This window comes from Xiphophorus maculatus, chromosome 19 (genome assembly GCF_002775205.1).
Source record: "Xiphophorus maculatus strain JP 163 A chromosome 19, X_maculatus-5.0-male, whole genome shotgun sequence".
Lineage (NCBI taxonomy): Eukaryota > Metazoa > Chordata > Actinopteri > Cyprinodontiformes > Poeciliidae > Xiphophorus > Xiphophorus maculatus.
Window position 1 is genome coordinate 5,386,045 of NC_036461.1, and position 14,939 is coordinate 5,400,983.

A 14,939-nucleotide genomic window follows, 5' to 3' on the forward strand; every position below is an offset into this window, starting at 1 on the left:
GGATTCAGGTCTTGGAGGGAAGAAAGTACGTTAAAAAAAGAGAAAACATAACGGAAAACTTCAGTCTGAAGAGTTACGTTTCAAAAGGTAAAATAGGCCATTTTGGTTTTGTTCAGATCTGTATCAATAATCGTCAGAAATACTTTGTTTTAAGCCACCTGGGTCAAACTCAAGGCCCGTGGGCCAAATCCGGTCTGCCAAAGCTTTTTGTGGCCCTTTAGATTCTAGACTAAACACTAAGTGTGCTTAAATATCATGTTATCAATCAAATCAATGCTGTTTTCATGTTTACTGCCAAATTATGTCAATCAATCCCTCCAGTTTCTTGAGAATTATCGTGGAAATTGACATAAAATCACCAAATCCCTCCACTCTTTGGTGTTAATTGGAAGTTTATTGCAGATTTTTCTCAAAAATTGTCAAAAACTTTCTTACTACTAAACAGCTGCCTTGGCCTTAATTAATGTCAGATTATAGTCCATGAGCTATAAAGCGAGTAGTAAAAAGTCACATTGGGCGTGCCGTGCTGGTGTAGGGGTTAGCGCAACCCATATTTGGAGGCCTAGAGTCCTCGACGCGGCCGTCGCAGGTTCGACTCCCGGACCCAACGACATTTGCCGCATGTCTTCCCCCCTCTCCTTCCCTATTTCCTGTCAGCCTACTGTTACTTAAGAGACACTAGAGCCCACAAAAGACCCCCTGGAGGGGTAACAAAAAAAAAAGTCATATTCATCATCATAAATAAGCGCAAATATTTCCAAATCACTACCACAAACACTTTGATTTTTATTGCAAAAAAAAGGCCCAAAAAGAACCACAAAATCCTAGAGGGACTGAAAAGATGTTCAATAATAATATTTAATTTTAAGAATTCATTGATATTTTAACAGTTTGTGAACAGGTTTTATCAATACATCCTGGCACAACAGGCCCTTTAAGAGCCTTCATGATCTTGATTTTGCCCAAAACAAAAATGAGTTTGACACCGCTGTGTTAATCCAAACCGGTTTATCTAAGAAGCAAGGATTTGTGTGCAGCCTCAGGGTGAGGGGGGCTGCTGCAGGTCTGGACCACGTGCGCGCTGATGCACTTTGCCACGCTTAAGTAGAGCTAAAGTTTCACCACATGGGCCATCATGTGTGGTTTCTCACTGTATTCACTGTCTATAGCAGTCAAAGCCTGTAAGCCAATAAATGGAAACACGAGGCGCCCGAGCGATGGCCTGAGACGAAGAGGAGATGTGTCCTGTAAGGAGTTTAAATGTTAGTTAATGAATCCTTCTTTCAGAGACGCCGGGGACAGTGCAGACCTGTTGTGTTTCTCAGTGGGACATGTAGTAAAGCTCATCTTTTAAGCTCTCAGATCTGCCCTAAAGTAGCTTCAAGCAGGGGAACATACAAACCCTGTCCGATGAAATAATTACACACAATTTTGGACTTGAAGCATTATCTTAGCAGTAAATGTTTGTGTTTTTGCAGCTTCAGTTAGGTTTTTTTGCACAACGTATAGGAAAAATAACATCATCCTATCAGTGTTCAACAGTAACATCAAGATCAGGGTCCCAGTTTCCTGATGGAGGGTAAAAAGCTGCTCGCCTACGATGGTTACTGCTGGTTGTAGCTGTCAAGTTGTCAACATAGCAAATCACTAAAGGTCACAGAGAGTGTTGGATGCATCAGAATGATGAGAAACTCTGAATGACAGCCGATGTTGTCACTGCAATATTCCACAATATTAGCACCAATGCAATACTTTCTCTGTCTGATCTGACTGAGATTTGTTTAATTCTTCCTAAAAACGCCAAATAAAACAAAGACATGCCTTTTTTATGTCCAGTTTAAGCACCACTAGGAGTTTTTTACTCAAAAAGCTTAGCTGCAAATGTTGCTCTGTTTGTTACTTCTTTAGTGTAAACTCCAGTGTGTAAAAAAATGAAAACAGGGAACTGATACGTTTTACTTAAACGTGAACTTTTCGCAGAAGTTGGTTTGCATTTCTCAGGAGAAAGATCTCTAAACATGCAATGGAGGAAAAACAAAGCTATGCTAAGCTTTGCTGCTCAAGAAATGTTGCTAATTATAGGAGCTAGCAGCTGATTATTATCAACCAAACTAGTTTACGGTCATTTAGTCTGTGAACTTCTCTGTCTTGGTCTGATTAATAGGCGAGCATCTGATGTCACAGACTCATTCAACCCTCCAATCAGGAGTCTGTCTCAAATTTCCATTGCAAAATCTCATCAAATATTTTGGTCTAGTTTCTAGTGCAAATATCTCAGTTGAAATAAGACAAAACTAACTTACTATCAACTTTTTATCTTTTTGAAAGATATAGAAACTTGCTTAATATAATAATAATAATTGCTTAATATTGATTCAAACGTACTAATTTCAGTGGCAGATTATTTCACTAAAAATAAGGGAAAAATGTCTGTTAATTGAAATGATCTGCAAGTGAAACTAGTACTTGTCAATCAATATTAAGAAATTATTTACTAAAAACAATCTATTATTTCTTCATGAAAAGTTACTTATAATTTAGTACTTTTAAAATAAGGCAAAACTATAACATTTGCACTAGAAACTAGACCAAAAATACTTGGTAAGATTTTGTTTTTGCAGTGTTCTGTGAGTCTAGATAGTTTTAAATATTTTACATCACAAGTCTTTAAAAGTTTTTCAGTGTTTAAGTTTCTGGGGACAAACATGTTTAGTAGGTCAAAATGAGGTAAAGTTTCCATGAAGTAAATCAGACTGGAAGATAAAACCAGAAAAACCTCCAAAGTGATGAAAAAAATAATTAGTTTAATCAGACTTCCTTTGGTTTGAGGTTTTTTCATGTATGAATAAATCAATTAATCGAATGTGAAATTAAAATGAGCTCAATAATTTCCATTTGTATGATTATCTCTCTGATTTTCTACCAAATGTCTTTAATCAGGTTTTGGTCTCAACAAGCCCATTTTCTGACAGACAATTTTTGTTTACAAAGACTTCAGTATCTATTTTATTTATCATTTTGGTTGTTTTGTTTATTTATTTTGGATATTAAAAATGTCTTCCAGTTCTAATGTGACATATTAGTTAGAAATAAAAGTTCATTGATTTCTAGGCCACCTAAGCAGGGTTGTGGCATCAACCGACTCTCTCACTCTTTGGTTACCTAGCAACTCTCTCACTCTTTGGTTACCTAGCAACAACCTGTTGGGTAACTGGCGAAGTAGCAGTTTAAAGTTCTGCCTCATAACTGCGTGAGAATAAAAAAACTGTGGAAATTGTGGATAAAACAGCAAAGGTCACGCCAACAATTTGGAAGCATTTCAGATATTTAAAACTAAAAAACTAATCTATATTTATCAATATCGACTGATTTGAAACGCTTATGTGGCGATACGTTTTCAGCCATATTGTCTGGCTCTACCATTACTGTTATATCACGTAAAAATGGCCTCAAATGAACATTATGATTGTTTATTTCCTGCCAATAATTTCATGCTCTCTCAGTTTTTCCTATAATTACACAAATATGTCAACAAACATGTGTTAAGACATGTTTTCTCAGACTGGAAGTGATATTTATGTTTTGCAGCATCACAGTCCTGGCTTGAATCTTGATAGAAGAATCACTGGATGGAGCTGAAGATTAGGGTGATGGCAATGAGGAATCCAAGCTAAAAGAGTTTCCACTGGTTTTTGGAACCAGTGGAAACATGCAAAAAGCTGCTCAGTGGTGTAAAGACAGGGTTGACTGCTGTACTACCAAGGTTTTTTAATAAACTGATACTCATTTAAAACTGTTCAGTTATCTTCTTATTTCACTGCATCAACAAATACAAACCTCCTTGTTGAGCTAAAGTTTCTCACAGTAATGGAGTTATTGCTGCTCTTATTTCTTCTTCTCTTTTCAGCAGAAAGTTCCTCTGAACCAGGGTTTCATGTTTTTCTGTCTTCACTACTAAAAACACAGAATCTTACCAAGTCTAGTTTCTAGTGCAAAAATCTTGATACACTTGAAATAAAATAAAACTAACTTGCAAGTAACTTTTCAGCACGATATAGAGGCTTGTTTAAGTCAATAATTCATTAATATTGATTTAAAAAATACTAGTTCCACTGGAAGAATATTTCATTTATAAAAAGACATTTCCCCATGTTATACTTAAATAATCTGCTAAAGGAACTAGTATTTTTTTGTCAATATTAAGGAATTATTGACTTAAAACAAACTTATATAACTATATCCAAGTATTTTTGGTCACGTTTCTACTGCAAATATCTTGATACACTTGAAATAAAATAAAACTAACTTGCAAGTAACTTTTCAGCAAGACATAAGAGCAAGTTTTAAGTCAATAATTCCTTAATGTATATAAAAAGTACTAACGCTGGCATATTATTTCAATTATAACATAAAGAATGTCTTGTTATTAGTGAAATAATAAGCACTTTTTAATCAATATTAAGGAACTATTTACTTGAAACAAGCTCCTATAGTTTGCTAAAAAGATACTTGTAAGTTAGTTTTGTCTTATTTTAAGTGTAGTAATATATTTCCACCAGAAATTAGACAAAAACACTTGGTAAGATTTTATGATTTTACAGTGTGAGCCTGGTTTTGGTGGAAGTTGAAGAGAAGTTCTTCATTTCCACTGTCCCCACATGCATGCTCAAACAAAATGAACTTTCAAGTAACTTTTTTAGCTTATTTTAAGTAAATAATTCCTTAATATGAAAAAATATTAGCTCTACTTGCAGATTATTTCACATGTGGAAAAAGTTTCTTGTTACAAGTGGAACTAGTACTTTACAAATGAATGAACAAATGAATTATTTTCTTCATAAACTACCACTTATGTCTTGCTGAAAAGTTAGTTTTGTCCTATTTTAAGTGTTGTAAGTTATTTGAATTTGAAATTAGACCAACAATACTTGGTAAGATTTTGTGCTTTTACAGTGAACTGCAAACTCAACACTTTTCTGAACTTTCTTTCATGGATCATTCCTGATTTAAACTGTTATACAACCAGACCGGACTGTATCATCGACTCCACTCTAATTGATTGATATTTCTGTATAATAAAGATTCGTTGAACCTATTATTTTCCTGGCTAAATGACATTTATTGCGAACTTAATTGCAGTTTCTGACCTCACGGGAAGTCTTTGAACCTGCCAGATGTTTGCACTCACCCATCCCTCGAAGGTCTCTCCTGTGTTGGATGTTTTGATCATGTCCTCGAACTGGATGGTGCAGTTGGCCACAAAGTCATCATATCCGATCGGGGTGTCATGGAAGACCGCCAGCTCGATCTGCTTGCCGTCGTTGACGTTGAGGGAGAACTCCTCGTTGTACGTGGGCATGTTGGTCTTCTGCTTGGTGTGTGTCTGTCCCACCTTGTAGTCGTCCACCTTCACCACTATGTAGGGGTCCAGCGTCTGGGGGGCCTTGTTGAAGATGACGGTGTGGCGCGTTGAGGCGGTGGTCGGTTTGAGGTCAAGCGCCTCGCCGATCCGCAGCTTCAGGTATCCGTTAAACTTCATTTTAAAACCGCTCGGAAGTTTACAAAAAGCATTTAAAACAAAAATAGATTTTTTAGGGGTGTCACAGAAAGAAAAAAAGAAAACCACGTCATGGTGAAAGCCGGTGACTGTTGGGAGTCATTCTGTGCAGGCTGTCTGTCAACCTTTCAGTAAATAGGAAGCTGCAGCGCTGACAGGACCTGCGAGTTCCGCATAATTTCTGACAGACACGCAAACGCACACAAGACAAAACACACAGGCTTTACTCTGTCACATGGTCAGGCTTGTAGTTTTACTCACGCAGAGGCGGGTCGGACTACACCGACCATGATGCATCACCGTTCTCCTGGCCCGAAAGGTGGGGAAATTCACCTGCGGCTTGGTGTTCGGGGAAAGCCTGACCTCTGCTGGACATCTGCTGGAACTACGTGGTAATTTCTTACATTTTTACTTTTGTCTAACTTTATTTTTTAAATATTACGGACTAATTTTGGTTTAGAAATGAAGCCACATTTTTCTATTACTTCTTTAATTTTCTTGCTTTTTAACTTTTGTTCTTTTTTTTCTTGTACTTACTTTTTCTTAATTTTTTAAAACTTATTTTCCTATATAGTAACTTTTTTCTTTTTAAAAAAACCTTTTCTGTATAGGTGTACAACAAATGATTTGTTTTATTTTTAAATTATGTGGACTACATTTTGTCTTGGAATAAAGATATATTTTTCTCTCTTATTTACTATTTTCTTATCTTTCTTTTTTATCTTTTAATATATTATTTTTTTTTCCTTTTACTTTTTTTTACTTTCTTATTTATTTATTAATTCTGAACAAGCTGTACAACAAAGAAGCTACTGACTGAGTAGAAATTATTTTTTTTAATAAAACAAAATTTTAAATTTATAATAGTAGAAAAAGAAGTAGGAAAAGGTTTACACAATGTTCACATTGATGGTAACATATAGAGTAAAAGCTGAGTTTCTGTTTTGTTTTTTTCTATTATGAATAATCTGACTGAGTTTTTCTAAGTGTTGTTTTAACCATGTTGTGTTCTGTGACAGATGGGAGGTTCGTTTTTAACTCTGTTTATGGAAATGTTTCTTTCTGATCTCATTAAGATATTTTTTAAAAATCATTTCTATTTTTTCCTTTCCCTCTTTCTGTCTTCCTAATGTCAAAAAAGCAAGCAACATGTAAAGAGCATCAGAATTGTTTTTATTGTAATTTTAAAAGGAAATGTCTTATTTTATTTTTCGACACTCATTCCTTTAATTGACTTATTTATGTTGTGGAGAAACACCACATTATCTATAATGTTAGTTCATTTCAGAAGAAATGTGTTTAATTTTATTTTATTGAGACATTTTCCTTTGATGAAAAACCACCGTAACCCGCTGACAATATAACAACGTTTTTGTCCAGTAGGTGGCAGTAAAGGTCCATTAAATGCTGCTTTAGAAAAATTAGCAATTATTGTATGCAGAAAAACCATTTAAAAAGCTAAATGTTTCTAATCTATTTGAAACAACATAATTAATGCAAAAATAATGACATGTTGTTTATGTTTTATGATAAGACAACAACAGGTATAATCATCTCTAAATGATAACCTGATTTAATTATTGAGTGTTGAACAATGAATCCTATCTAAGATGAATAATGTCTGATAAATGTTGAAGAAGTCGTGATAATTTGAATAAATCAAAGTTTTATTGCATGAAGCAGAAATGTTTCACCGCTCCACTCAGATGAGTTTATTAATCTGATATGTTTGTATTTCAGATTTCTGCTCATCTTTTCTTGAAGGTAGATAAATCTTAAAAAAAGAATACTTTATTCTTATATTTTCCATACTTTTTTTTCTTCAAACTCCACTCCCTCCTCCCTGACGGCGCCGTGCCTCCTCCATCCATAAACGCCACGATCAAAGTCTCCACTTTATTGGTGTTAGACTTGACCTTTCACCCCTCTCTGCCAAATGCCAGCACCTCCCCTCCCTCTGCTCCAGCTGTTGTGAATAAAGCGCGGGGCTCCCACTTTGTGCACATCCCTTGGATCCAGACTGCCTTGTAAACAACCTCTCAGACGTGACCTTACAGAGGGGCGAAGGTCGCCGTGACAAAGATGGCGCATCGCAGCTCGCTTGTGAATAAACTCACCACTATCAAACAGGTCAGATTATTATAAAAGACTCTTAAAGTTTGCGCTACGGTAGAACCAAACATGTTTTTGTTTACAGTCTTTCCGGGTATTATCTGGTCTCCAAAGGAAAGGTCGTAAAAGTTTCTGTCTTTGATTAAAAATGTCCAGCAGAGGGCAGAAAAAGACCGCCTCATTCATCCACATTCTCCTCATCTTTCACCCTTTCCCTCCTGTTGTTTACGGCACATTCACAATAAAACTACCTGGGAAAAAAACGACATGTTTTACATCCTCTCTGTCATGTTGTTTTTCTTCTGTCAGAAGCTTTAGTGGCTTCTTGGCCTTTTTCACCCTGTCCTGATTCATAGCCAACTCTTTTCAGGCTCAAAGTGTAAACATAAATGCGTTCACATCTCTCTCTACCAGCTTTAGAAACGGAAAGTTTTGCTTATTCTTATTTACAAAACAGCTGAAGCTCCATCAGATTGGATGGAAAGCATCTCTGAACATCAGTTTTCTAACAATCAATTATTCTGACGATTAATCTTCACATTCTACAGACTAATTGAGCATTTAAGTCTTTTTAAAATCATTCAATAAAATAAATACAATAAATTTATAATTTAACCTCTTTTTAAAATGAGAAATAAATTTATTGCTGAAAATGCAGTACGATAGCATTCATTTAGTGAATCTGAACTAGAAGAAGCTAAAACTGACACTTGAGGTATATACGTATATATATATATATATATATATATATATATATATATATATATATATATATATATATACACACACACACACAATTTTGGCTAAATTATTGCTCTGTGTCTTTTTTGAGTCTTTATTTTCCAGTTAGCAATTAATCTATTACTAACTTAGTTGACGTTATTCGATTGATTTATCTATTCCAGACATTTTAGTCAAGAGTAACGATACTTCCTAATAAAGTTACTCAAGTAATAGCAGTAGTAACTATTATATTTACTTGAGTAACTTTCTAAAGTACTTTTAGGAGTATTTCTACTACCCTGTACTTAACATTTTTACTTGAGTAATTTTATTAACTATTTCTGCTCTTACTTGAGTAAAATTTCTGGATTTTCGACCCACTGAATGAAAAATAAATAAGTTTTAACCAAAACTTTAACAGACACAGACCTGCAGTTTTTGTTCAAGTTTCTTAAGTTTTCTATTGAAAGAAACTGATTTGGAAAAAAATATATTGTTATTTTTTGCTACTTATATGAATTATTGTCATTTTTGTCCTTAAAATATCAAAATTTCCACCTAACTTTATATTTTGGTCCATCTGATTATGTAATTTTTAAATATTAAATGCTTGATAACTTGATCAGCTACTTAGTATTAGAGTAGACTTTCTACCAAATACGTTTTCACTCTTACTTGAGTAATTTCTTGGCTACTTTTTACTTTTACTTGAGTAAAAATATGTTGAAGTAGTGCTACTTTTGCTTCAGTAAATCTTTCGCCGACTCTATCCACCTGTTAGTAAAAGTAAAACATGCAGCATTATAAAAATACTGCTAAAAGTAAATTTTTTCCAAAGATTTACTCAAGTAAATGTAACTGAGTAAATGTAACTAGTTACTACCCAACATTGAACACACAGATGTGAAAACATAAAGATTTCATGTCACATCCACACCACTCACCACCACAAGCTGCCCACAGTTTGGCTCTCTTTGTACAGCTTAATTTCAGCCACCTGCAGAGTTTCCACATTTGGTTCTGGTCCTGTTTATGTCGGTCTAACCCAGAACAGCTCGCATCTCTGGCTGCCGGCCCAGCTGCACCCTGTAGCTGCAGCTAATGAAGCATAGCATTGGTGCCAAGCCAGGGAGTGGACTACAACCCAGATACGGCGAGGCTCGTTCCCATCTCCTTTGACCCCGGTGAGAGAAATCCTGCGGGGCCAGTATACACCCCCAACCTCTGCGCCTGCACCGCCACAAACTCAATTACTCCCATCAGTCACTGGGCTGAGCTGCAGGGCTTCCCCCACCAACCCACAGTCCAGTTACAAGACCCCAAAGTCCCCTCAGGTGAGGCAATGGAGGCCTAAACCGAACACACACACGTCTGTGGAGCCCAGACGTGTGTGAAAATGGAGGGACTCCATAAATCACAGCTCAACCTGAATGTACTTTATTCACCAAAGGTGTTTAGTGCCAATTCTGGACCGCAGAAAAACAGGAGTTAAGGTGGGAAACCATTTAAACGAAACAAACAGATCACAACAGATTGGCTCTTTATGCGTCACATTATTGCGCCCTCTACTGCGCATGCGGGACACTTTCTGGCCGTCTGCAGTTTGCACTGGAAATCCCACAAGTCGCATATATTTGACCACGCCAAAAAATAAATGAATAAATAAATTTTTATCAATTCGTTCTGCAGTGTGAACGTAGCTGAGTGGATGGGTCAGAATTTCTTCCAGCTTGACGCAGAAAGAGACAAATAAACACGTCTTGCCTCAGCTTAGAGGACAACATGGTCAGTGTGGATTATGTTCAGGGCAGAGAAGAAAAAGAAACACCAACAAGAATACAGCGCAGTGTGGAGGAATGTGCCTGTCAAAGTGGTCAGAGCTGGTTTGGACGGAGGAGCAGCGGGTAGTGGGTGTTTGGTGAGACAACGGGGGGGACTCTGACACAGCCTCATGGGGTAATTGGCTCCAGATGTGAGGCAGCGTGGCCCCTGCGCCAGAAAGGCGTCAGGGCTGCATTAAGGGCTCAGCCCAGGGCTGATGGGTTTCCACAGACACAAGCTGACCCCCACCCCCACCAACGCAAATCACAAGCATAAAACAAAAACTGTACACCACACATCTCAGTCTCAACTAATACAACCTTATTTACCCAAAAACTACTGTGAATGTTTTAATAAGGGCATCAGAAGAGCTGAATGATAGAGAAATGTGGAAGATTTACTGTGAATCCTCCCACCCTGAAAACTTTCCCAGGTTGTTTTATCAAACAAACTCCAAACACACAAAACCTTACCAAGTATTTTTGGTCTAGTTATAGTGCAAACAAGAAGAAAACTAACTTATAAGTAACTATTCAGCAAAATATAGGAGCTTGTTTTTTTTTTTTAAATCCTTAATATCAATAAAAACGTTCTAGTTCCATTGACAGATTTCAGTGATAACATGGGAAAAAGTCTTATTTGTGAGATAATCTGCCAACTAGTACTTTTATTAATACTAAGGAATTATTGAGTTAAAATAAGCTCATATCTTGTTGAAAAGTTACTTATAAGTTAGTTTTGTCTTATTTCAAGCCTAAGAATATATTTGCACTGGAAACTAGACAAAAATACTTGCTAAGATGTGCTTTTTACAGTGTCGTCTTGATAATGCACGTGGGGACAGTGGAAAGGAAGACCTCCCTTTCAACTTCCACCAGAACCAGGCTCACACTGCAAAAACACTAAATCTTACCAAGTAGTTTTTGTTTAGCTTCTAATGCAAATATCTCAGTACACTTAAAATAAGACTAGGCTTATACATAATTCTTCAAGTTAGTAATTATTGAATATTGATTCATAAGTATTTTCTGACAAAAATACTTGTCAGATTGTACCACTTATAACCTGAGAAATATGTCTTGTTATAAGTGTTGTTATATTTTATTAATATTAAGGAATTGACTTAAAACAATCTCCTATATTTTGCTGAAAAGTTACTTGTAATATTGTCTTATTTCAAGTGTACTAAGATATTTGAATTAGAAACTAGTCCAAGAATACCTGACAAGATATCGTGTTTTTTGTGAAGAAATGTGTAAGTGGAAAATACTTTTCACAACGCTATGGTGCATTTTGTGGTTTAGAACCATATGTTTTACACACTTTAAGACAGGAAAACATGAAGATATGCAATTACACAGCTTACATTTCCTCTGAAGATGAGTGAATCTGTTTTACATTTCCTTCATGCTTTATTTACTTACAATAACTCTGAAATCTCCTAATTTATGGGCTTTTCCCAGCATTATTTCATGCAAAGCATTAGGAAATCTGAGTGGAAATAAGGTACAATGTTGAACAACAAAAGCATCTGGAGTTTCAGAAAGAGTCCTCAGAGTGAGGAATGCCGTTACTGTGACACAGCGAGCATGTTTACTGATGGAGCGTAGAAATGGATTCAAAGCAGAACAGCAGCGTGGAGCGAAGGTGAACAGAGACAACAGACGGAAAAACTGAAAATGAAACGCAGAGCACTTCATCAGCGATGACACTCACGTATGTGGACGGTGTTTGTGGAGTTGTGGTCCAAACTGTGACTAACAGGGAGAACCACTCATCATGCCAGTCGCCATTAAAAAGCTGACGTGAAAAGACCCCTGAAGCACCTTTAAGGCAGGAACGCCTGTTGGAGAGGATTAAACTGAAAGCAGATGTGTGTGATTTTCTCGCTGCTGCTGCAGTTTCTGACATTCAGAACCGAGATGCTGGTGCTAGCATCTCAGCTAACTCAGAGCTGGGTTTGATGCCACTCAGACCCGAGGTAATGACTTTTTGGATTTTTATATTTAAGAAGTCAGAATTTCAACATTATTTCCAGTAGCTCTTATGAACATACTTTTAAACTTCACTTTCCATAAACAAACACCACTTTGAGTTTGTTCAGTTTAGAGTTGCAGGCCCTACATGTAACATTGATTGTGTCTTGTAAAATCAAAGTTTCTTACTACTGTTGACGCGAGGAGCGGCCATATTGAAACATGAAGTCCACCTAACAAGTTGTAACTAGAGGTAGTCAGACTTGCTCCCAGTTTTCCAATCGGAAAAATCAACTAGAATGTCCTCCAAAGTCAGATTTCCCACTGGGAAACTGGGAGCAATTCCGACTACCCCAGTTATGACTTTAAGGCGGACTTTGTGTTTCAATATGGCCGCTCCTATCGTCAACGGTAGTAAGATGTAGTGGAAAAATGTTGATTTTACAAGACACACATGCAAAAGTCTGTCTAATATCAATGTCACATGCAACTCCTGCAACTCTAAACCGAACAAATTAAAAGTGGATTTTATTAACAACAAATTATTATTATTAATAATAATAATTAACAGATTAATTGGAATTTATTGTGAAAACGACAAATCAAAACTCTTCAGAAATTTACCATGATAAACGATACAATAAATTCCCCTAGTCTGACGTCAAATCCAGCTCAGAGTTCCCACTTCCCAGGTAACTGGCAGCATTAAACCCAAACAGGAAGAAGTAATGCTTTTTACCACCTTTTCTTTTCTTCACAAATGAAAGGCCAGCAAACTGTATGTCAAAAGGTCAACAATCGGACAACATATCATAAGTGACCACTGTTCTGACTTCAATCAACAAAAAACATTTTTTAAAGCACGCAGCCAACACCTCTTAAACCAACAGAAGAAGCCAAGGCTGCCAGCAGGGTCTTAATTTCAGCCCACCATCGTTTCCCTGCTTCATTCCTTCCTTTTACCCTGGGAGATGGTGTTGTCATACTGCTGGACGTGGGCCCAGCCCAGCCTTGTGAGCCGGTTTAACTAAACAAAAACACTCCCACCCTGAGCGGAGGACTCTGACCACTCCAGGCCCCCATAAAAACAGCTCTGAACTGGGTTCAACATTCAGCCTTCCAACACAAAAAGCACTGGTTTTCAGAGCTTTGACGTCTATTTGGTTCAAACTTGTTCTGAGTTTTATACCCAAAGAAAAAAATGACAAAGATAAGGAGTGCTGTCACAGTCAGACACTAGGTGGTAATCTTGTGCTAAAAATGATTTTACAATGTACAGTCTATGTAAAAAAAAAGAAAAAAACGGTCTAAATACTCTTGTTAAAATGCCTTGTATATGTGATGAAAAATAAGGATCAAAGTAAATAACTTCAAAACCATTTCAAGATTTTTATTTTTTTTCCAATAAAATTGTACAGGTCAGACAGGGTCTCTGCAGGTTTCACCAAATCAAATTCAATTCAAATTCAGTTCAAATTCAAAAATACTTCATTAATACCAAAGGGAAATGTAATAATAATAATAATTTAAGACCTTTTTAGGACCATTAAGAATAAAATTTAAAACCTATATCACAACAGAAATGTACAAAAGAAAATTTAATATTTTATGTAGTAGTAGCGCCTTCTTTTTTTTGCACAGAATGAATGTAGCATTGGATATTTTGGCAACAGAAGAGAGCCAGTGGCAAAGATGAACATTGCCCAACCAATTGGCAATACATTGAAAAAAAAAGCTGGCTAGCAAGGGTAGTTAGCAGCTAGTAAGTGTTAGCTTCAACCGCCTCAAGTCACAGAACGCAATGATGTCATCTGCCTGCGACTCAAATTTCCTTAAAAAAAATGTCCCACGAGAAAAATAAACTATATGAAATAAAATGTTTGTGCCATCACAAAATTTGAGATCTGCAATTAAAGTATCTAAGGCCAACTTTCATTTATCTTTCAAATTTAATAAATTTTAAGCTCTTAATTTTAAATACCCTAACTTATTTAGTTAGTATTTAAAGACGCTCTGACACTATGTCAAAGGCCACATTGTAGGTGGAAAAAGATTCAGAAGCCATTTATTATGGTTCCATTTTGTTTATATTATAAATGTGAAGTTTGTCAAAATTTGTTTATTTATTCTTCAAATCCATTTAGTTTGTTTATATAAAAAAAAAATTCTCCATACATTTATTAGCATTTTGACCCTTTGCAACTACGTCACTCAGTCATTCTAACCGCCATGATGGACGTCGGAAATGAAGATCGGGAGTATTGAATAGAGCAACTGAAGTTGTTTTTGTCAGTTTATTCATGGTTTCTACTTCTTCGAGTCGAGCTAATTTCTCTTTGAGTGTAACTCACTTGGTTGGGGCTCACAGACGGCGGTATTTACAGAAGCTTGAAACAGCTAGCAAAGAAACTGACCCATACCTCCTCCGTCCTGACGTGTTGATCAAATTACCAACTTTGTCTGAATTCACACCACATGATTTATGTAACTACGTCATAAACTGCGGTTCCCCTTACACTGGAGCTGCCTTAAACACGCACAGAAGACGAGATGCTAACCAGTTTTTTCCATACATGCTAGGCTACATGACGGCGGGGCACTGTTTCCATGGTTACTAGTGGTTAGACGCATACCTCCTCCATAATGCGGTATTTCATATCTTCCTAGTCATACTTATTTATAAAATATATTCTGAACGTTACTCTTCTTACCTTGTAAATAGTGTTCGCTGCAAATCCGCGGTTACACTG

At 36.4% G+C, this 14,939-nt stretch overlaps 1 protein-coding gene across 2 annotated transcripts in view; it reads right to left on the reverse strand.

The window, feature by feature from the left end:
- Positions 1-5,989, reverse strand: part of prkch (protein kinase C eta) — a 39,702-nt gene extending 33,713 nt beyond the window's left edge. The window contains exon 1 of one of the 2 annotated variants that reach the window (XM_005801097.3): positions 5,189-5,989. In XM_005801097.3, coding sequence (XP_005801154.1) covers positions 5,189-5,539 — 351 coding nt within the window. In that variant the 5' untranslated portion in view covers positions 5,540-5,989. The remainder of the gene's footprint in view (positions 1-5,188) is intronic. The other variant, XM_023353338.1, reaches the window with a different exon arrangement.
- Positions 5,990-14,939: the final 8,950 nt, after the last annotated feature.